This window comes from Chrysochloris asiatica, unplaced genomic scaffold, assembly GCF_000296735.1.
Source record: "Chrysochloris asiatica unplaced genomic scaffold, ChrAsi1.0 scaffold00054, whole genome shotgun sequence".
Classification (NCBI taxonomy): domain Eukaryota; kingdom Metazoa; phylum Chordata; class Mammalia; order Afrosoricida; family Chrysochloridae; genus Chrysochloris; species Chrysochloris asiatica.
The window spans coordinates 8,857,372-8,878,608 of record NW_006408572.1 but is presented as its reverse complement, the minus strand read 5'-3'; the positions used below and the strand labels follow the sequence as shown (position 1 = coordinate 8,878,608).

General features: G+C 50.3%; 5 protein-coding genes across 6 annotated transcripts in view; 4 read left to right on the top strand and 1 right to left on the bottom strand.

Annotated features, from left to right (window-relative positions):
- The first annotated feature begins 576 nt into the window (after window positions 1-576).
- Window positions 577-2,232, top strand: CLDN7 (claudin 7). The gene is made up of 4 exons (XM_006863350.1): window positions 577-799; window positions 1,571-1,735; window positions 1,842-1,926; window positions 2,032-2,232. Exons 1-4 carry the CDS (start codon window positions 577-579, stop codon window positions 2,192-2,194), a joined length of 636 nt encoding a protein of 211 aa, XP_006863412.1. The 3' UTR covers window positions 2,195-2,232.
- Window positions 2,233-3,281: 1,049 nt separating this feature from the next.
- Window positions 3,282-8,376, bottom strand: ELP5 (elongator acetyltransferase complex subunit 5). Its single transcript, XM_006863349.1, has 8 exons — window positions 8,331-8,376; window positions 8,113-8,173; window positions 7,945-8,025; window positions 6,837-7,057; window positions 4,857-5,038; window positions 4,269-4,358; window positions 4,039-4,139; window positions 3,282-3,396 (listed from the first exon to the last, which is right to left on the bottom strand). The coding sequence occupies exons 1-8, from the start codon at window positions 8,374-8,376 to the stop codon at window positions 3,282-3,284; spliced, it is 897 nt and encodes a 298-aa protein (XP_006863411.1).
- A 1,194-nt stretch (window positions 8,377-9,570) lies between these two features.
- CTDNEP1 (CTD nuclear envelope phosphatase 1) lies at window positions 9,571-15,136 on the top strand. The gene is made up of 8 exons (XM_006863348.1): window positions 9,571-9,672; window positions 12,730-12,796; window positions 12,893-13,011; window positions 13,226-13,297; window positions 13,749-13,865; window positions 14,093-14,204; window positions 14,660-14,744; window positions 15,034-15,136. Exons 1-8 carry the CDS (start codon window positions 9,571-9,573, stop codon window positions 15,092-15,094), a joined length of 735 nt encoding a protein of 244 aa, XP_006863410.1. The 3' UTR covers window positions 15,095-15,136.
- A 1,689-nt stretch (window positions 15,137-16,825) lies between these two features.
- GABARAP (GABA(A) receptor-associated protein) lies at window positions 16,826-18,812 on the top strand. Its single transcript, XM_006863347.1, has 4 exons — window positions 16,826-17,021; window positions 17,544-17,622; window positions 17,743-17,861; window positions 18,320-18,812. Exons 1-4 carry the CDS (start codon window positions 16,932-16,934, stop codon window positions 18,383-18,385), a joined length of 354 nt encoding a protein of 117 aa, XP_006863409.1. The 5' UTR covers window positions 16,826-16,931; the 3' UTR covers window positions 18,386-18,812.
- A 920-nt stretch (window positions 18,813-19,732) lies between these two features.
- The window catches only part of PHF23 (PHD finger protein 23), a 4,604-nt gene continuing 3,099 nt past the window's right edge, over window positions 19,733-21,237 (top strand). For both annotated transcript variants that reach the window (XM_006863346.1, XM_006863345.1), the window contains exon 1: window positions 19,733-19,997. In XM_006863346.1, the coding sequence (XP_006863408.1) occupies window positions 19,964-19,997 (34 nt within the window). In that variant the 5' untranslated portion in view covers window positions 19,733-19,963. The remainder of the gene's footprint in view (window positions 19,998-21,237) is intronic.

Genomic DNA, 21,237 nt, shown 5'->3' with positions numbered 1-21,237 from the left:
TGGGCAAGGAAGGGTAGGGGCCAGGACTTCCGGTTCAGGTGAGTGTCCCTTCGGTGACGTCAGGTCACCCTCGGCCGCCCCTCTGGTCCCGCCTCTCCCCTCCTGCGCGCTCCGTGGTTCGCGGGGGTGCGCCCCCGACGCCCTACATATACCTGAAGCCGCACCTGTCCTCCTGCACCTGCTTGCCAACCGCAGAGGATCCTCTAACTAGCACCTTAGCCTCGGGCCGCAGCCCAGGGGGTCATTTGGGGCGTGCCAGCAACCGGGACCGCGTCCATACCACCCCTCCACTTTGTTTAGGTACGGTCACCCGGACGGCGCCGAAGGGAACCGGCGGGTCTTGACGGATCGCTTTTGTTTGGAGTCATTCCTCCGGGTGTAACCTGTCCCCCGCAGAGGGGTAGATTTGTGTTCACTTTGGGTGAGAAGAAGACTTGCAGTCACCGACCAAAAAACTTTTTGGTTTCTTTGGGTGACTTAAAACTACCCAGACTTGTTTTTGTGTGAGGTTGCTCCACAAATTTTTGTTTACTGTAGGGTCGCCCTCCTGGAATCCACTCTTTTCTGAGGGCGGAAATGGCCAATTCGGGCCTGCAGCTTCTGGGCTTTTCCATGGCCCTGCTGGGCTGGGTGGGCCTGGTGGCCTGCACCGCCATCCCGCAGTGGCAGATGAGTTCGTACGCGGGCGACAACATCATCACGGCCCAGGCCACGTACAAGGGGCTGTGGATGGAGTGTTTGACGCAGAGCACTGGCTTGATGAGCTGCAAAATTTACGACTCGGTGCTCGCCCTTCCAGGTAAAGGCCACTGGACCGACAGGGCGGACGCGCCCACGGTCGTCGAAGTTGGGGGTGGAGTGCCCGACTGGGGTCGTCGGGGAGCGGGCTGGGCGCCGGGGAGGCGGAAGCGGCCGGCTCGGAGAGGGGGCCTGGTGGGAGCGGGCCGGTGTCCGGCGGCCGCACGTGGGCCGTATCCGCTGCCAGGGTTTTCCTCTCGGCTGCTACTTGCAGCCAGCGCCTTGTGGGGGCGCGCGGTTCAGACTTCTCCCCCGCTGCCGCAACCTGGCGTTGGTCTCTGCCATCTCCCGCCCTTTTTTCTCGGACAAAAGCGGGGATGGGTCGAGGGTTGGGGAGTCGAGAGATCTGGTAGGCCTAGGCCGCCGCTTGCGGCCTCTAATCTTATCAGCCGATTAGCCAAAGCCACAAACCCGGTGGCTTCGATAGCGGGCTCCGAGCTGGGCCGCGAGTCAGGACTTGCTTCGGTGCGCGGGCTTCAGTTGAAGCCCATCTCCTTCTGGAGGCCCCCGTTCACCCTTCCCCCACCCCGGAGCAGTTTCATCGAAACCCTGGTGCCCCGGGCGGCTCCCTAAGCAGAGAGGGCGGGGCAGGAGCCGGAAGGCTGGGGCTCCGGGCAGGGCAGGATCCAGCCTTCTGTGTCACCGAGGGAAAACCGTGTGCCGGGCAGACGTGGGTCCAGGGGTTATTGGGCGCGGCTGGCAGCGCGAAGGCTGAAGTGTACGGGCCACCAGCATCACTAGAAATGACGGCGTCCCTCCCCCTTCTCTGCAGCGGCTTTGCAGGCCACTCGTGCTCTAATGGTAGTATCGCTGGTGCTGAGCTTCTTTGCTATGTTTGTGGCCACGATGGGCATGAAGTGCACACGCTGTGGAGGAGACGACAAAGTAAAGAAAGCCCGTATAGCAATGACCGGAGGCATCATTTTTATTGTGGCAGGTGAGCCACAGGAAAAGACCCACCTCTCCCCTATCCCAGAGGGGCAAGGGTGAGCCAAGTGCTGGGCTGGGGGCTCACTACACCTGAATCTCCATTCTCTCCCCAGGTCTGACTGCTTTGGTAGCTTGCTCCTGGTATGGCCATCAGATTGTCTCAGACTTTTATAACCCCTTGGTTCCCGTGAATTTTAAGTAAGTCTGCAAGTCCTGCCTCCTAAAGGGGCAGGATTGGGTCCTGGGGTCTGGAGGAGGGCAGAAGCAGGCAGGGTTTCTAACCCAAGTTCCTTCTCTTCACAGGTTCGAGTTTGGTCCTGCCATTTTTATTGGCTGGGCGGGGTCCGCTCTGGTGCTTCTGGGGGGTGCACTGCTCTCTTGCTCCTGTCCTGGCAGTGAGAGCACAACTGGGTACCGGGCACCCCGCGCCTACTCTAAACCCAGCTCTGCCAAAGAGTATGTGTGAACTGGAACCTCTTTGCCATAGTCTGACAGTCAAGAGAGCTCAGCCTGTGAACAGAGGGTCTACATAGCAAAGGCCTCCTGGTCAGCCCAGTTCCGCTGCATACCATGTAGTCCTCTGGGCAGTTGGGTGGGGAAAACTGAAATAGGGGTGTGCTTTTTGTACAGTAATAAAAAAATATTTTGGAAAATAGGCTTCTTTTTTTCCCCTTCTGGGCCTCTTATTCCAGCTCAGGTCCTAGCAGAGAACCTGGAGCGTATGTGTACCTACTTATTGCTCAGTTCAAAGTCACTTAATTGGTACAACAGACTTAGATAGACTGAGAACAAAACTCAAAAAAAAAATAAATACTGGACTTATTGATCTGTTATTCCGAGGCTGGTGGAATCCCAGAGTATGGCCTTTAGACACGCTTCAGGCCTAGAACCAAACTCATACCTATGGTTCAACTTTCACACAAATGATATATAGGCCTAGAAGGTCAATAATATACCAGGGAGGTAAGCACACTCTTTAGAACAATCATCCATAGGGAATCAAAAGGACAGCACTTGCTTAAAGTTCAGAAGGCAGGAGGACAGTGGCACGAGCACAGTTACACTACAGGGCTTGCAGTCGGTGTGTATGAATTATTGAATGGAAAGCCAATGTGCTCTGTAAACTTTAACAAAATCACAGTAAAAATGAAACAACACTTATTGGGAACCAATGATGTACATCTGTTCCTGCCCTTCCCCTTTTCATTTTTGTTAATTCAGGCCCCAACACCTTTGTTATTGACTACAGACCCAGGGACTCCAATTTTCTTCCCCCCCCCCTTTCTTAAATACCTGAGTTTTCAAATAAAAAGTTACTTTATTAGGCATGAGGGAGGCTCCTGTTCTCTCACCTTGCCCCAAGCCCCCATCCCATTTTCTGCCCTGATTGGCCCCTCCTCCCTGGCTCAGGGGTCACCAGGCAGGGCTTTCAGACATAGGAAACAAAAGTGGAACAGGGGCCAGGCCAGCACCAACAATGGAAGCATGATAGTTCTTAACCCAGGTTTTTCCCCTCCCATTCCAATTGCAGTCTATCCAAATCTCCTGGCCAGTCAGATATCTAGGTCATCGTCTGGGTCTTCTTGGTCCAAGTCATCATAAGCATCTGGCTCATAGAAGATGTGGCTTGTGGCCTGGCCCGGCCCAGGGTGTAGTAGAGCCTGCTGTCTGAGAAGGGGTAAGGGAGAAAGTGACATTGGTGAGAATCGGTTACAAGTTTGTTTTTGGATACTACTCTTCTGGTGACTGACTCACTTGGGCAAGTCTGCATGTTGTTTTCTTGGCTCAAGGTCACCTATCCTTCTCTAATTTCCATGTTTGGTTAGTGTTGAAGTATCATTGGTACTTGGGTAGATACTTTCATACTATTCTCTAACAATATAAATTTTTAGCAGCTTGAGGGCAAGGATCTTGTCACAATTTTACCACCTACACACAGCATGAATTTACAAGCCCTTGTTAAACTACCTTTGCCACACCCATTTAGTTTCCTGACTTCCTAGCACTGTTGCCTGGAGATTGGGCCACCTCCCCAGGGTCTGGTCAGGATCAGCTCAGGCCCAGATTGTTTTGGGGACAACTGTTGAGCTGGGACCCAAAGCTCTAAAAGAGAAACAAAGATACACAAAGGTCCTTTACCATGGTGGGGACAGGTGAGTAGAGAACCACACCCAGATTGGTATCTGGAGGTGGACTTCAGCCCTTATAAAAGTCTTACAAGGTTAAACAATAACATGCAGTCAAACCCCACCCCACCCTGGCCCAGATGTTGGGCTCAACTGGGGACCTGGACACAAGCTCCAATCTTACTTTTCAGAGCTGAACTGGAAGGGCAAGGTCAGGCTATCTTTGGCTTCTCTTTCTTTCTTGGACAGCCGAAGATTAAAGGTTAAATGAGTTGTAGGATCCACCTGCAGGTAACAAAGGATGCTGCCACTTAGCAGCAACTCTGAAATCCCAGCCCCTTCCCCAAAGTCTGTATATTTTATTCTTCCCTTTCCCCTTCACTAGATGCCAAGCTTCATTCATTTATTCGATACCTGGGTGATGGGAGGGTCTGGGTGTGACTCTTGGGCAGGCACCTGTTGGAGATTCAAGCTGAAGTCAGGCAGGATGGAGAACCACCGAGTCTAAGTAGAAAAAAGAAAAAAAGTTTTAAAAGTTTTTTTTCAACAGAGAACAACTCAAGCCCTAACACCCCCAGGCCCTAATTCTGTAGCTGGCTGCTTTCATCCCTTGCCTCAATTTCTATTTTCTCCTTCAAGTCTCTCTCTACATGGACTTGTCCCTTCCTCCCCCTAGTAACACACTCCTGTCTTTTGTCCTTTACCACTTCCTGAGAGATCTTTCTGTGGTTAAACGCACAGGCTATGAGTCATCAAGTAATCCTGAGTTCAGATCTTTGTTATTACACTTACTCTCTGTAACTTTGGGTAACTTCAATTTAAACCTCCTTGAGTTTGTTTCCCCAACTGTAAAATGGGATTAATAATCTACCTCACAAAAGAGCTATGGAAATTAAATGAGATGAACGATGAAAACCACAATCATACCTGGTTTCTTACTACCCTTCCCATCATGATTCCCCTTTGACCTTATTCTCCAGTCCTCTCAATGTGTCTCCTGACCTGATGGGTTGGGCGCTGTTGGGGCTTCCGAAGGAGGATGTGGGCTGACATCTGGCCCAACATACCACTCAAGGTCACCTCAGTCTGAGCAAGGCTGCATAGTGCACCCACAGGCCCTGGGCCATGAAGCTCTTCATGTAGCAGGCCCAGCACATGCACCTTCTTCACTGGGGAGTTGTCATCTGGAAGGGAACAAGAGATGTAGGGCTTGGGATGAAACAGTGAAGAGGAGATACCCCCATTCCATCGCACCTCTGCCATAATCCTGATCTACCTTGGCTAAATTCACTCTTTTCTCTGAGCCTTGTTCAGCCTTCCTTTGATACACTTTATGTGAAGTATAATGTCCATACAGTGTATGACCAAGGCACCAATAGGACTTCAATCCTTTAGTGGCTCTTTCTGGTTTTCATCTGGTCTCTGCTTACTTTCCAGCCTCATCTTATGATTTGCAGGTTTTGGACCTTGCCAAGATTTCAGTCTATTATCTTTGATTTTCTTCTTTTTGGAGTGTCAGGCACTGCACTTTAATAAAGCATTTTAATTACATAAAGGGCAGCATTTTTTGGTTGAGTCATAAGAAACTGCTGACAGACTTGCAAAAATGGCAATTTCAAGTGGTTCATCCTAACTGTTGTGCTATCAACCCCATGTACTAAAGAACCAAACACTGCTTGGGCCTGTGCCATCCGTACAATCCTTGCTGTGTTTGAGCTCATTGTTACAGCCATTGTGCTAATCCACCTCCCTGAGGGCTGTCTTCTTTTTTATGCTAACCCTCTACTTTTCCTTCTCCGGGGACTAGTCCCAGCTGATAACATGCTCAAAGTACGTGACATGCAATCTCCCCCTCACTTTGAGAGCATATTCTGGACTTCTTCAAAGAAAAATTCTTTTATTCTTCTGGCAGCTTATTGGCGTATTCAATATTCTTCACCAGCACAATAACTCAAAGGCATCAAGTCTTCTTTGACCCTCCTTATTGTCTAGCTTTTCCATGTACATGAGCAAGTGAAAATACCGTGGCTTGGGTCAGGTACACTTTAGTCCTCAAAGTGACATCTTTTCTTTTTAACACTTCAAAGAGATCATGTGCATATTTGTTCAATGCAGTATATTGATTTCCTATAACATCACCCTCATTTTATAGAGAGTGATGGCATAGGAATTGTGAAAGATTCAGAGATCTAGCAATTCAATACTTTCGTACTCACAAGGCTCTTTAGGGTTTGTCTCCAGCATCTCTGCCAAGGCAAACTTGCCTGGCTGATTCTTCAAGGCAATGTTTCCCTGAGGTACCCAGTATGTCCACCCTCATGGCCCTTATCAGACTGTCTTGTAACTGCCTGTTTACTTGTCTCCATCCATTATGGGACTTTGAGCTCCTGGGAGGCAAGGATTCAACTACAAAGTTAGTGTTTCTTTCCCCATTATCTAGAATAGCACTGGACATGGCTGTACATACTTAATGTTTCTTGAGTGACTGACTGAATGAATGAAACAAAAAACTTGTAAGGAAAATTTTTTAAAAAGCAATTGATAACTAACAATATTATTGTTGTTAAGTTGGTTCTAACTCACAGCAACCTTGTCTAGGGTTTCTGAGGCTGTAAATCTCTGTGGGAGCAGAAAATTTCATTTTTCTCCCACGGAAACGCTGGTGGGCTCAAATCACTGACCTGTAGTTTGCAGTACAGTACTTATCCTCTAGAGCTACTGCACTCCCAAATAACACATTACGATGAAGTCAAGAATGAGAAAATTCGGTTAAAGAGGGAGAAGCCACACAATGTGTAAGAGATGAGGCTAGAAAGTAAGCAGAGACCAGGCGATCAAAGTGTCAAGACCATCGGTAAATTACGAGGAGCTACTGAAGAACTGAAATGAGAGTGGCGCCTTAATCAGATTTACATTTGAACAACTGGTAATCTCTGAAAGGGGTACATTCCTTGGCAGTGGAAGAGGAAGGAGGGGTCTTACCTGAGTGGGAGTCCTGCTGGCTCAGAGCATGCAGGGTCTGGCACAGTGTGGTGCAAGGGAGGTGAAGCAGCAGCCAGCTTAGCGAATCAAGCACAATGGTGACAGAACTAGGAGGTGTCCTTTTGGACAGGGCTCTCAAGACTTCCAAGGGCCCCCCAGGAAAGGCCTTTACATTCTTGGACCAGTTGAGAGGGTCTCTGAAAAAGTCATGGTAAATCAGTCTGCAAAGGGAAAAAGAGGAGATAACATTATATTTTTCCTTCTCCACTTCAAACTTTATCCTTAATCTTAATCTAAGACTTATAGAGCTACCAATCTATTGACATTTAGCAGTGCTTCATACATGTTAAATGCTTTCTTCTACCCCACATCAATCAACAAGTTCTGAAAATTCTCTCTCAGGTCCTTTTAGTGTTATCTTAAAGGCAGTGGAAGTCATTTGGAAATTTAAGAGCAGAATAATAAAATCATGCCCATTAGAAAGATTAGTCTAGTGAACACACTGTGGAGAATATTTGAAAAGGAGCAGCCTGGAAACAGAGCAACCAGATGGGAAAATTGTCATTCCTCAAGTGAACTTTAGGATAATACTAAACTCATTTTCATGTTCCATAAAAACCTTGTATGATCAGTTGGCTACTTATCTGTCTGATTTTAGTTATCTCAGGATGCTCTTTCACCTCCCTAATTTTGCAATAGGCTGTTCCTTCTGCCTCTGGGCCAACCTCCGCAGTAGTTTTCAGTCAGTGTTGCTTTGCCATTCATCTTGGATTAAGCACCACCAGATTCAGGCCAACTCATCTTTATCCTTATCCAATAAGATGCTGATGCTCTTTTATTATTCATTTCTCCTAAAGTCTATGGTCTCTTCTTTGTATTTCACAGATACAACTCCTCATCTTTTCTGTTAGCAATACTTTCCTGAAAGACCCTTATTTTTTCAATGAACACTTAAGTAGTGGTTACTATGTACTAGGTCCTGTTGTTGCTGTAAACTAAGTTCTTTGGCAACAGAGGTCCTAGATCCAATTACATTTCTTCCCATTTGCGCTTGTTGTTAGGTGACATCCAGCCAATTTCTGACTCACAGCGACCGTATGTGACTTACCGACAGTTAATATCGGAGTCAAAACCTTCACGAAACTCCTCCTCGCTCACTTCACAGCCCAGGATGTGGACTTGTTTCCCACTGAATCATAGATGAGGTCAAATGTCAAAAGGGTGGGGTCCAGGCTCCTTTCAAGAGTTGGGCAGGGAGAGGCTACAGAATACTCACCAGAGTGCAGATTTCTTGATAAGTGCCTTCAAGAGACTGCGCCCCTCCCATTCCACAGTGTCTAAGGGGAGGGACGGAAAAACAATATAAGAGTGCTGAGGATGTCTGCGCTTTCAGAAATCTGTAGCGATCTCCACCCCTATTCCTTGCCCGTTGGCCCTTCCTCTCTCTAGTGCCCCTTGAGCCAGCCCCAGAAATCCTGCGCCCTCCCTGCTCACCTCGAAGCAGTACCAGGCCCCCAAGAGCCAAGAGCGAATCCAACATCTTTGGTTTGGACTCCCATTCCGCGCTTCTTTGGGCGTCTTCTGATGGCGTCACGCTACCCCACCCTCTCCGCGTGAAAGGGGTGGAGTATTCATGATTTCTTCCCCGTAAAATCAGGCATAGAGATTGCGTTCAATATTCACAGGGTGGGGCTCACGCGGAAAGCTGCCTCCACAGCCCAGACGTACAGGTACAGCGACGACACCCTCTGTGTACATCTTCACCATGACTAGGGCCGGAACGGCAGTTGAGTCACATTGGTGAGAGAGGGGCGAAGCTGCACGCGCCCCGCCGACTTTCCGAATTTAGGAACAGTGACGTCACTCCACCCCGCCTTCCGAAAGCGGCTTCATTCCAGGCCCCGCCCCACCCATGCTCGGCGCGTGCGCATTAGTGCGAACTTGTTTCGCGCACACTCCGCCTCCTTTATCCCCACCCCCATTATCAAATACATTAGTTCGGCTGAAGTGGGCCCACGTCACAACCGGAAGTAATGTCAGAGGGGAAGAGGAGGGGGGGTGAAACAGAGGAGGAGGGAAGGCCTCTGGGCGGTAAAATGGCGCCCGTCAGAGTGGGAAATCCAGCTGCAGAGGCTGTGGCCCCGCTCCCTAGCGGCTAAGACACCCCTGATCTCGGGGAGGGGGAGGCCACTCTAGCCTAGCGCTCTGCGCCCTTTGGCCCCCCCTCCCCCTCCTTCCCCTTTATTTCGCTAGGCCGGCCCGTTTTCTGCGGCCCCGGCCCTTCGGGCTTCTGTCCCCGCCCGCCCTTTCCCGCGGGCAGCCCCCTAGCGCGCCTGCGCAGCGGGCCACCCTCCGTTTCCCCCTTTCCCCTCCCCCCTTTCCTTTCCCTACCCCCCTCCCCCCTCCCCCAATTCTCCATCCCCTTCCCTCCTGGTTTCGGAGGACCCCGTCCTACCCCTGTCTCGGTCCGCAACCTCTGCCAAGCCGTCGGTGCCGCTCTCCATCCATGTGGGCCACCGCGGGCTGCCCACGCCTGTCCCCCAGCACCCTACTCCGCTGGGCTTTCCCCTCGCTGGGGGTGGTTGTCTGAGCCGCCCGCTCCGTGTCCCTGTTTGCAGCCTCTCCTGCCACTCGGGGCCCCCGTACCCCCTCCCGGCGGCGGGGGGCTGCCCCCGGGGGGCTGGCGGAGCTGGGCCGCGGGGGCCCCGGGGCCGGCGGTGCCGGGGTCATCGGGATGATGCGGACGCAGTGTCTGCTGGGGCTGCGCACGTTCGTGGCCTTCGCCGCCAAGCTCTGGAGCTTCTTCATTTACCTTTTGCGGAGGCAGATCCGCACGGTGAGCCTGGGTGGTCGCTAGTGGCGGTGAGGGCCTTTGGTCACGGTGCCCACAGGCTTCAGAAAGTGGTGGGCCTCTGTTTGGGCCTAGGAAGAAAGCAGTCCTGTCGGGGCTTCTGCTAGAGAATTTGGCAGTCCTGAGCAGGATGGGGGTTGGGTGGGAAGGAGGGAGACCCCTGTAGTAGAGCACGGATCTGGGCGACTTAGATGGGCCTAGACGGGACAGGATTTGACAACTCTTGGGGGCTAAGGTGGTGGCTGGGGCGCTCTTTAAGAAAGCTCAAGTTATTGCTAAAGAAATCGAAAGGCGGGGAACACCTGTTTGATGGCAGCCAGAGCTGTTCTGGTGAATTTGTGAAAGACCCTTCTGTTGGGAATCTGTGTGCGGTCGTTTAACCAGGGCTAGAAAGTCTATGTGTCAAGGGTGGGGGTGGGTGAGAGGGCATATGTGACAAACCATGATGGCAACTTGGGAAAAGCCCTGGGCGTGAAGAAGAAACGCTAAAAACATCCTGGAACTTATCAGATAGAATGAGTGTGGGCATCTGTATTTATTGAGACCCGCAGACTGTACAAGATGCTTGTATGGGTGGTCTTATCTAGTTGTGGGAGGAAGCACATTAAAGTTTGGGTGTACCTAAGAAAAGAAGCTGCTTGTCAGTTGTTGGAGAGAATCTGAGGACACAGTTGTTTCTTCAGGAGTGCAGACTGTGTATATTTAAGCATCTCTGTTCCCTCCCCCACATGTTTTCTCCAAGGTCAAAGCTCCTTTTAGGCTAACATCACTTAATGAATGTGTCCTTGTGGTCTCATCACCCCTGGGAGAATTCTCTGAAGTAATTGGGGGGAAAATTCAGTGAGCCTGGGGTACAGAGTTTCTCTTGTCTGTTCTCTTTAGCACAGCTCAATAGAAACTAAAAGAATAAAACCAGGTAGGGCCTGTCTATGTCCAGGGAATTTCCAGAAAGCCCTTTGTGGTAGTGGTGGTTGACTTGATTTTGGGGAAATGACCTAGCCTTTGATCCATTCCTTCCTTTACCAGTCTACTATTTCCACTGAGTTAGGATGAGAATTATTTTGGTTGGTCAAGGTTGTAGCAAGGGACTATTTCCCTAAATCAGAGATCAGAATGAGCCAAGAGGAATTGGGGATCAGAAGTACTATGGTGTATGTGGGGTAGCTTCTGGGGTTTTCTTCCTGTGCGAGTTCTTGGCCTCTCTGCTTGACCTTGTCCTGAGCAGTCCCTTTGGTAGCCCCACTTTCTCTCTCAACACATCAGTTTTCTGCTCAAGGTGTGGAGAGTGCTGCTTGTTCCAAAGTAGCACTAACCTTTGGGCAGCACTAACCTCACAGCCATTTGTCTCCCCTTCCCTTCCAGTCTGCTTGCTGCCCCCACCCGCTTTCTGGCAGATGCTTGGAGCATTCCCTGCATGCCCAGCATGTGCAACCTGAGAGCGAAGAACAGGACACCCGAGCTGTTTCTGCCTTTAACACAGCCTAGGGAGAAAAGAAGGGCAGATGCCTTGGGATTAGGAGAGACGGCCCTTTGGTCTGCAAGCAGGGAGCCTGTTTCTGGTCAGGCTTGGGGCCTAGAGGTGTACAGATGGGCATTTGCCTGTGCCCGAGAAGGAAAAAGCAGAGGAGGAGGGAATTGTCAGGTTCGTATGGGGATCTAGAGCTAGGTGTTAGGAAATAGGAGCCCCAAGGGAAGGCTTGGAGAAGCAGCGAAGTAAGACCAAGGTGGTGACATCCTGGTCCCTTCTCTACTTCTCACTCAGCCCTTACATCACCCTGATCTCCTCCATACCCTTGGCCTGGCAAGTGGGACTTTCCAATGTTCTCTGTCTTGCCCTGGCTACCTGGAAAAGAAGCTGTTCAAAGGGCGGAGGTTCTTTGCAACTTGTGACTTGGCTAGTACATACAGAAGTGGACAGGTGGTTGGTTAAAATAGGCCTAGTGGCCCCTAGCCAGAGGAACTTAGCTGACCTGACAACCTCTGGATTCCCTCATCCTCCGTTCTCCTCAGGGATCCAAGGTCTCCCCTCCTGACCCCTACTCCCTTGTCCACTGAGAAATTTGAAGCTCTCTGTTCCCAATTTGAGAGATTGGGAGTTGATACAAAGAATCCTCAGAGAAGGAGTAAGGATAGTGTGTTTCTTTGTTCAGTGTTGAAGGATAATATGGTTATGAGGGCAGGTTCTGGGTCAGACTTTGTGGGTATAATCTTGGCTCCCCCACTTCATTGATTTTATTAATACCACCCCTGCTACGCTGTTCTTGTTAGCTGCTGTCAGTCCATTCTGACTTATGGTGACCCTATGTTTGCACAGTAGAACTTCTCCATAGGGTTTTGAAGGCTGTGATCTTCTGGAAGCCCAACACTTAACTGTTTGCACCATCCAGGGATACTGTTCTAGACACTGAGAGTACAGTCAGGATCAAGATCGTAATCAAATTCCATGTTTTTATTCTAATTGGGGAGACAAACAACAATAAATAAAATCATTTTTAGCTGTGTGACTGTAGTCAAGGCATTTTAACTTTTCCAAACCTGATTTCTTATATTTAAAAGAGGAATAATAAAACATGATTACTATTAGGTTGTTTTGAAGAATAAATGAAGTAATTATAAATCATTTACACGTTGTTGTTAAGTGCCTTCAAGTCGGTTCTGATTCATAGCAACCTTGTATAGGATTTCTGAGGATCTAGGTAGGAGCAGCTGGTGGATTTGAACAGCTGACCTTGTAGTTAGCAGCCCAGTGCTTATCCCACAGCGCCACAGCTAGCAATTGTTATTAGGAGTCCCTGGGTGGCACAAATGAAAAGTTAGCTGTTTGAATCCACCCAGAGGTGTCTTGGGAAGAAAGGCCAGGTGGTATCCATCTGAAAGATCACAGTGAATGAAAACCCTATGGCTCACAGTTTTCTGAAATACAAGGGGGGCTGCCATCAGTTAGAACCAACTCAACAGCAACTGGGTTTTTTTTTTTTATTGTGGTGGGGGGGGAGCGATTTCCTTGTCAAGAACCTAATCCTCTTCCTGTGTTGTTCTTAGGTAATCCAGTACCAAACTGTTAGATATGATATCCTTCCTTTATCTCTCGTGTCCCGGAATCGGCTAGGTAAGCCTGTTTGTTGGGAAGACTCCTTTAAGGTGAGGAGGGTCCATGCTCTGGGCTGGTAATTGGTTGGTATTATCCCTTCCCTTTGTGATTCAGGCCAGGTGAAGAGGAAAATCCTGGTATTGGATCTGGATGAGACACTTATTCACTCCCACCATGATGGGGTTCTGAGGCCCACAGTTCGGCCTGGAACACCTCCTGACTTCATCCTCAAGGTTTGTGTGTTGTGGGGGTTGTCTGTTACTCTGCTCATAGGCAGACTCGCTTTCCTATCCCACAGTATTTCATCCTCATCCCCTGGAACCAGCATTAGCCTAAAGTTGGGAGGCAGGCAGGCGGGGGCAAGGTGGGGAGGGGAGGTGGGAGGAACCTTATAGAGCTGTGTTGTGGTGTTTAGGAATTCCCTTGCCCTTCTCTGTTCTGCTATAGGTGGTAATAGACAAACATCCAGTCCGATTTTTTGTACATAAGAGGCCTCATGTGGATTTCTTCTTAGAAGTGGTAAGTTTTAGGGACGCTAAAGGGAACTTTTATCCCAAACATTCTTTTGGAATAAAAGAATGGTTTTAAGGCTCTGGGAATTTAAGAAACTTGGAGTTAGTAAAGATGACGAGAAACGACTACGGTCAGCTTTGAAAGGGGGAGGTTATACAGGATGATAGAGGAATCGGCTTTCAGTGTTTGGGTATATTTGTTGTATTGATATAATTCTATTAATCCACAGGCATCTTGCTCTCTTGTCCTTGGACATCTAAATCTTAAGGATGTAGGATGCCTAAGTCACTAAATTTAGGGGTTTGGAGAGGGGTTCAGAATTTGTGTCTCCAGAGACATTTGATGTTGCCAGAAGGCATGAAGGATTAGGCCTGAGTTCTGGGGAAAGAGAACTATATGTGTAAATATACGATCACCTCTTTTCTCTGACCCCTTCTTTTCTCCTGATCTATTTTAGGTGAGCCAATGGTACGAGCTGGTGGTGTTCACAGCAAGCATGGAGATTTACGGCTCTGCTGTGGCAGACAAACTGGACAACAGCAGAAGCATTCTTAAGAGGAGATACTATAGACAGGTAAGAGGCTGGAATCCAGGTGTGAGAGAGATTTTGGGAGGTAGGCCACCAGGGAGAGACCTGGATTTGAGGCAGTTGCCTTGGACTGGGACCTTTTGGTGGCTTGGGGGAGGCTTATGCATAATCCCCTTTATGGGAGTTAGCCGTACATGGGTGGCAAACTAGAACTGGGGGAGCAGTCACCAAGGGCGAGTCTCCTTTTGATGCCCAGCCACCCTGCCTTCCAGCACTGCACTTTGGAGTTGGGCAGCTACATTAAGGACCTCTCTGTGGTCCACAGTGACCTCTCCAGCATTGTGATCCTGGATAACTCCCCAGGGGCTTACAGGAGCCATCCAGGTATGGGGGAAGGTGGTGAGTCTGCTAGAACCAGGAAATGGTTCTGAAGAGGTGGTGTGATTGCATGGAACTAGAAGTCGGGAGACCTTAAGTGGTCCTGGAGAGTAGAGATTCTCTAGTTTGCTTAGAGTCTGGGTAAAAGTTACATCTATTTCACATGAGTTCTACCCCCCCCCCCCATAGATACCCATTTTATAAATAATTTCTCAGATGAAATTTGTCTCAAGTGGGACACATGACAATAAATTGGAATAGAAACCTCACACTATCATGACATCTGGGCAATTTCAAAGTTATTTTGGAGAATAAATCCGAGATGTTTTGCTTAAGTTATTGAGTTGGGGGGCGTTGGGTATATATTTTTAATGATGACCTTTCACTCTCAATACATTGAAAAGTACCCTATCTCTCCTGTATCCTTTGCTTCTTCCCATCTACACTTTCACTTATGCTAGACAACGCCATCCCCATCAAGTCCTGGTTCAGTGATCCCAGTGACACGGCTCTTCTTAACCTGCTCCCCATGCTGGATGCCCTCAGGTAAGGAAAGTATGCTCTGAACACTTGGATTTCGGGAAGAAGGAAGTGGGAGTCCCAAGAAGGAATAAAAGTTTGTTTTTACTTACCTCTCTCCTTTAGAAGTGAGTATTTGAACCCAAGTCTTCTTACTCCTAAGTCTTGCTCTTAGCCAGTGGGTTTTGGGCAAACTGAATCTCAGTCTCATATAAGAAATGGTGATAATTTCTGCCCCATGAGGCTGTGTTACATGATTGTTGTGAGGGTTATAAACCATAAGACACTCTACCAATGCAAGTTGTTATCATCCCAGGTTCACCGCTGATGTTCGGTCTGTGCTGAGTCGAAACCTTCACCAACATAGGCTCTGGTGACAGCTGCTCCCCCTCCACCCATGTTGGGGTGGGGGGGAGAGGGATGGTGAGCCCTTGGGATGCCGTCTGATCCCGTCCAATGGTGAGGACTGCTTGGGCAGGATCTGCCCCTCTTACCCATCTCTGCCCTGGCAGCCACGCACTCCGCTTGGAGTCTGGATGGACACATGGGCCAGACTTTGAAGCAGCCTGACTCTAACTTCGTGTTCACACTCCCTGAAAACCCAGACTGGGATACAGGCGGAGGCATGGAAATGCTGAAACAATGTCTGTGGTGGAGAGGCCAGACTGACCAGATGGAAAGAAACACACACATGCGTACACACACACACACACACACACACACACACACACACACACACACACACACAGAGACGGTAATCCTGGAGGCTCAAAGAGAAGCCAAGACAGCTTTGTTGTGATTTGATTTTTTAAAAACTCTTGTACAAAACTGATCTAATTCTTCACTTCTGCTCCGAGGGCGGGGCTGTGGGTGGGAGACTGGGATTTTGGGCCACTGGATTTCCCCCAAACTTGTCCCCACTTCTTTATGTTTTTCTTTTTAGATTCCCTTAGACCTGTAACCAGCCAGCTTTCTGTCATTTTTTTCTTTCCTCACTTTTAAACCACGCATTATAATTTTGAAAACAAAGCTGCCCTAGGTCCTTCTCTGCGGTTTGGGTAAAGAATGGATGGACCCCGTGTCCCAGGCAGAAGGGCAGCAGTACTGCTGTTTAGCCCAAAGGGAAGGAAAGCAGAGGTTGGCTTTGGGGCAAATGATTATTAACTCCAGATGGTTTTGGCGGGAAGGATCTAGCAAGTGGAAAGACAACAGGGTACCCTGAGGGAACTCGGGCTTTACCACAGAATTTAGAAACTTGAAATGATGAGAAACCTAGATGCCCGAGAAGGGCATACGGCTGGAGGAAGTTGTGCTTCGACCTGGTGAATGACTGATAAGCAGGGTGCTGCACAAGAATTTCTTGTCCCTGAAGGAAGAACAAACGACCCTAGTCAGAACCTACTCCCAGCTCCAACCTCGCTGACTCCACCTCCTCAGCGCTGGGGCTGGACTACTGAAGCCGGCTCTACTTCGCTCACATGCCACGTGACGCTCCGCCTCTCGGTATCACATGATTCCTCCTGCACAAAGTGTTCTTCCGCGCTGACGTAGTCCCTGCTTTTCGGACCTCTCCAGTCTTCATTGGTGCATTCATTCCTGGAATCAGCCACCCATCTCCCCCCACCTCCCCCAACCCATATTTTACTTCTGCCCTTTATTTCTGGAGACAACCTCCACCACTTGGGTACTACTTTGTTTTGGTGTCAACCGTCGCCTTCAACGTACCAATACGTTTCATGAGTATTTCTCCTTGTAGTTATCTCTGTGTCAATTCCAAAGACTTTTTGGCGAACCAAAACTCAAAATTATGATTACAATCTTCTACCTCTTCTCATCCCCACATTGACGGGGGAATGTCAGGAAAAGCATTTTCAGTTATTTTCTACGGTGGCTAGAGCCAACCATCTTTGCTACGTCGCCTGCGTAGTCCACAAATTGATTCCAAGGGGATTAAGCTGATTGGGGGTTATGGGTGCGGCGAGTGGGTGGTGCTAAACCGGCTGCGTTAGGACTCCTGCGCTAGTGGCGTGTTCTAGCAAGTGGGGCGGCTCCTGATGACCGGGGGGGTGGGGTTGGTGAATAGGGAAGTGGCGCAAGTCCTGGGGATCGCTCCGCTGAATCCGCCCGCGAGTCGCCTCCGTCGTCGCCGCCCCCCTGTCCCCGGCCCCCCCGGGTTCCCTCGGTCTAGCCCAGTCCAGCCCGGTTCCCGGGAGAATGAAGTTCGTGTATAAAGAGGAGCATCCGTTCGAGAAACGCCGCTCTGAGGGCGAGAAGATCCGAAAGAAATACCCAGACCGGGTCCCGGTAAGGACAGTAGACAGGGCCGAGGGCGCGGACGCTGACGCCACTGCCTGGGCTTTGAGTCCCGGGCGGGCAACTCAGAGATCAGACTGCAGGTTGTGACGCTGTTGGGAGTAAACTGTCCCTAGGGTCGGAGGTAAAAGGATTAAGGTGGCAATAGATATGGGATGAGGGAATGTGGATGGGAGAGACTTCTCGGGATTGTGTGAGTTGTGTCTTTAGGGAGTTTGACAATCTGAGCTTCTCGTGATCATCCTATCTGCTAGCTAGGGTTTCGAGATTGAAACTAATTGACTCAGACATCCCAGTTTGAATGAGATCTCACGGTTGTTTATTATGGTGCTGTATTTATGGATTCCGGATGTTTAGGTGAACTGAAGTCAGTAGGGTCAGAATCTCTAGACTTGGTGCTGCATTGCGTGTGCAGAGACAAAGAAATGAATCTGGGGGAGGTTTGGGTGCTAGGAGTAATGCTGCTTGAGCTGTGAATCTTTATACCTAACATCTAATTTCATCTTTTATCAGGTGATAGTAGAAAAGGCTCCTAAAGCTCGGATAGGTGATCTAGACAAAAAGAAATATTTGGTGCCTTCTGATCTCACAGGTGGGAACCTAACCCAAGACCCATGTTTGCTCCCTGAGGGTGGGAGGCTCCCCATAAAAGCTGTGATTCCAAGAGCATTTGTGGCCTCTGTAACTTTTTTTGTACCTGTGTCTTTGGCAGTTGGTCAGTTCTACTTCTTAATCCGGAAGCGAATTCATCTCCGAGCTGAAGACGCCTTGTTTTTCTTTGTCAACAATGTTATTCCACCCACCAGTGCCACAATGGGTCAGCTATACCAGGTATGGTGAACCAGGAAGTAGTGGAAGCTTTGGGCAGAAGTTTTAGAAGAGCTTGAGAGGAAGAAAGTTTTAGGTTAGCAGTCTGGGCTTGCTCAGCAATCGTTTTTACCTTTATCCTTAAAAGTGCAAGATTGTCCTAGATTGAGAGATTTGGGCAGGACATTGGAAGTATAGGGAAGGAAAAGAACTGATGTAGAAGAACTTCTTTGATTGGGACTCGCTCTGGTCCCTCTCCCCATTCCAAAGCAGCAGAGAACAGTTTGAAATGTTTTTACTCAGGATTGCTACTAGGATTAATACTGCTCTGCTATTAGAATCTGCAGTCATCAGGAGACAGAGTCAAACGTTAGTTTTGGGGATCTTCCAAAAGGTTTTTGAAGAATGTTTTTGGGCCATGGGTGGTTCGAGTAATAGAAGCCCCAATTCCTGAACACCATCATTTGCTGCTTTTACCCCAGGAACACCATGAAGAAGACTTCTTTCTATACATTGCCTACAGTGATGAAAGTGTCTACGGCCTGTGAAGCGGCTGCCCCTAAGGTGGGGAGATCCCTTTCTACAAAGAGAAAAATGGCCCCCCTTTCTTGACCTACCCCTCCTTCTTCAGGCTCGAGCACCACCTCCCTTCTTCAGGACCTGCACTACTTCATGTTTGAGGCTTTCTCTCTAGCCCCTCCTAGCACCAGGGGTAGTAGAGATGGCCCCTAGTACCTCTTTTCTCTTTTCCTCCTTTTTCTGCCACCTTTCCCACTCTACTTCAAACTTTTTGATTGTCAATCTCACATCCAATGATTGTTTTGGTTTCTGTTCCCTTTGTAACTACCCAAGGGGCTTAGAAGCGAAACAATCCCTCTTACTACCTTCTATTTTGGGGGTAGATGGAAGGGACTAAAATTGTGTCTTGGGGGAAGGTAGGAGGCACTTCAATAAAGAAGAAAACACCAAGCTGAATTGATTTGTGTCTTGTGTTATGGCCTCACACCCCCCAATTAAAAAAATCCTTTTCCTTAGGTATCATGGGCTTCAGTGGTGGTGAAAAAGGAGGAATGGGAACAGACTGGAGGTCTAAAACTACGTGGTTTATTTTGTTGATATGTTTTTTCCTTCCTGCATAAAAATGGTGCTTTTATTCCACTATGTAATGGAAGGGAATACTTTAACATCTCATGAAACTTCAGTTTTATATACATGATGTATTGGGTCCTAATGTAAAAATTAGTTTTTGTTTTGTTTTGTGTTTTACTGTGGGTTCCTGTGAAGTAAATTTGAAAGCATCTGCTTTAGATAACCACAGCCCAGTTTGTTATATTTTCTGGATTACGGAAAAGAAGATGTTTGTGTGTAGGAAACCTTAGTCGTCAGTTGTATGTCACCTGGCCAGACTGCGGATATGTGGGATCCAGTGGAGTGGAATCTGGGAGGGAACTGACAGGGGTGGGGGGTAGGGGGGTGGGGGAGCCATTATCATCACCAGAACTTCAACTCCCAGCAATCTCTTCTTCGTCTGGCCGGAAATGAGGCTGTCCCTGTGGGGGAGGGGAAGGAGATACGAAATGAGGCAGTATGGTGGCCGAGAGTTCTAATCTTTTCCTTCGAGTTCTTGGTCCTGTTCAGCCTACATTTCCCAGGAGTCTGCGCGCTCTTTTCCGCTCTACCCTTTTGCTCATCGTCTCCCCGCCACCGTCACTACAGGGATGGGAGGGGCGGGGAAACAATGCGCCTGCGCCAGTCCGTGGTTTGCTGGGAACTGCAGTCCCTGATGTTTGTGCAACTCCCTTTCCGCTGCCTTAGAACAGACTACAAGTTCCTTGGTGCATTGCGCATCGGCCCGGCGAAGGGAGGGGGCCAAAGAAGGGGAGGGAAAGAAGAGGAGGAGGGAGCAGGCGGCCGGCGGCGCGGGGGGAGGGGTCCGGTCCGGGAGTGCGGGAGGCAGTGGTAGAGGGAGGTGGCGGCAGCGGTAACGGCTAGTGGGCTCGAATCACAACCAGACTGAGGAAGACAGCTTCGTGGAGCGAGGCAGTAGCAGCACCGAACACCGGAGGCGGCACCGGGATCCCCGGCTTAGGGGAGGGGGCCCCGGACCCGGAGGAGGGGAGGGGGCGATGCTGGAAGCCATGGCGGAACCCAGTCCCGAAGGTGAGCTCTCGACTGGCACAGATCGCCGAGCCGGCGGGGGTCGGGCGAGGAATCAATTGGCAAACTTGGAGGTCGAACCCTGGAGCCCAGTGGGGGAGAGCGGGAGGGAGCCGGGGGCCTGGCCTTGGGGTGAAGAGCGACGAGTTGAGACCTTGGAGAAAGAGGAGTGAAAGACTGGGATGGTTTGAGTTGGAGATCCAACGCGGTGTGTGTGGGGGGCAGATGGGGGTGGGAGCTGGAAACCTCGAGCCTCAGGGGCTAGGAGTCGAAAGGGCCTCCGGCAGCTTGGGGCTCCGGAGCTGGGAGGTTGGGGGAATCTGGGGGCCAAGAGTTGTTGGGCAGGGTGGTTGTGGAAGAGGGCTGAGTGAGGGGCGCGGTAGTTCGCCGAGGTGGGGGAGTTTGTTTGGTAGCTCCCAAGCTCCCGGTAGTTGCCGCCTGAGCTAGCCGGGTGATTGCTGGAGGGTTGGGCAGGTAGTTGGGGGGAGGGGGGGTCTGGGTATTGTCTGCGGAAAGGAGACCTGTACCGGGGGTAGTTGTGAAGAGGCTCGGGAAGCAAGGGTAGAGCCGGGTAGTTGCAAGGAGCGGTGGGGCCGGAGGGGGGGGTTTGAGACTCTAGAGTCGCGGGAGGGAGAATTAGTCGGTAAGGGTTAGAGCCTGGGAGTTGCAGGGGATGAGGGGGTCGGCAGCGGTGGGGGATTCTTTCAAGGAAGAGAGTCGCTGGTTGTGGCGGGGGTTAGAGTTTAGGGGTCCGTAGCCTAGTGAGTTGGTGAGTACGGGGGCGGAGGGAGGGCGGCCGGAGAGAGCTCGGAACAGGGCCCGGGGGCCCGGTGGGGAACCCAAGGCGCTCGAGACGGGGAGGGGCCAAGGCCCCGGATGGGGGCGGAGGGACGGCGAAATTGTGGGGAGCGCGGCATGGCGGGGGGGCAGCTGGGGCCGCGTCCGGGTTAGAGCTCGCTGGCCCGTCCCGGACGCGAAGTAGCGTTGAATTTGTGTGTTTGGGTGAGGGGCGCGCCGGGCCTCGTGCTCGAGTAGAAGGGGCCGGAGGGCGCGGAGCGGTTTAGCGTGGTCATCCCGGACCGCGGGGGCCGGCGGGTGGCATGTGAGGACCCAGAGAGCTCAGGGCGGTGGAGCGCGGCAGGGTAGGAACTCTGAGTGTGTAGTGAAGGACGGGGGCAGGCGAACGGGGCTCGGGCCGGAGAGCGGTATGGCGGGGTGGGGCATTAAGAGATCAGAGTAGACT

Excerpts from the sequence above, each read along its gene's own strand:
- CTDNEP1 (XM_006863348.1), top strand. The coding sequence starts at position 9,571 with ATGATGCGGACGCAGTGTCTGCTGGGGCTGCGCACGTTCGTGGCCTTC. Across the intron at positions 13,298-13,748 it reads TGGATTTCTTCTTAGAAGTG|GTGAGCCAATGGTACGAGCT; the intron begins GTAAGTTTTAGG and ends GATCTATTTTAG. Across the intron at positions 14,745-15,033 it reads CCCATGCTGGATGCCCTCAG|GTTCACCGCTGATGTTCGGT; the intron begins GTAAGGAAAGTA and ends TTATCATCCCAG.
- CLDN7 (XM_006863350.1), top strand. The coding sequence starts at position 577 with ATGGCCAATTCGGGCCTGCAGCTTCTGGGCTTTTCCATGGCCCTGCTG. Across the intron at positions 800-1,570 it reads CTCGGTGCTCGCCCTTCCAG|CGGCTTTGCAGGCCACTCGT; the intron begins GTAAAGGCCACT and ends CCTTCTCTGCAG. Across the intron at positions 1,927-2,031 it reads TTGGTTCCCGTGAATTTTAA|GTTCGAGTTTGGTCCTGCCA; the intron begins GTAAGTCTGCAA and ends TTCTCTTCACAG.
- GABARAP (XM_006863347.1), top strand. The coding sequence starts at position 16,932 with ATGAAGTTCGTGTATAAAGAGGAGCATCCGTTCGAGAAACGCCGCTCT. Across the intron at positions 17,022-17,543 it reads AATACCCAGACCGGGTCCCG|GTGATAGTAGAAAAGGCTCC; the intron begins GTAAGGACAGTA and ends ATCTTTTATCAG. Across the intron at positions 17,623-17,742 it reads GGTGCCTTCTGATCTCACAG|TTGGTCAGTTCTACTTCTTA; the intron begins GTGGGAACCTAA and ends TGTCTTTGGCAG.
- ELP5 (XM_006863349.1), bottom strand. The coding sequence starts at position 8,376 with ATGTTGGATTCGCTCTTGGCTCTTGGGGGCCTGGTACTGCTTCGAG. Across the intron at positions 8,026-8,112 it reads ATCAAGAAATCTGCACTCTG|TGGGAAACAAGTCCACATCC; the intron begins GTGAGTATTCTG and ends TCTATGATTCAG. Across the intron at positions 3,397-4,038 it reads TTCCAGTTCAGCTCTGAAAA|ACAGCAGGCTCTACTACACC; the intron begins GTAAGATTGGAG and ends ACCCCTTCTCAG.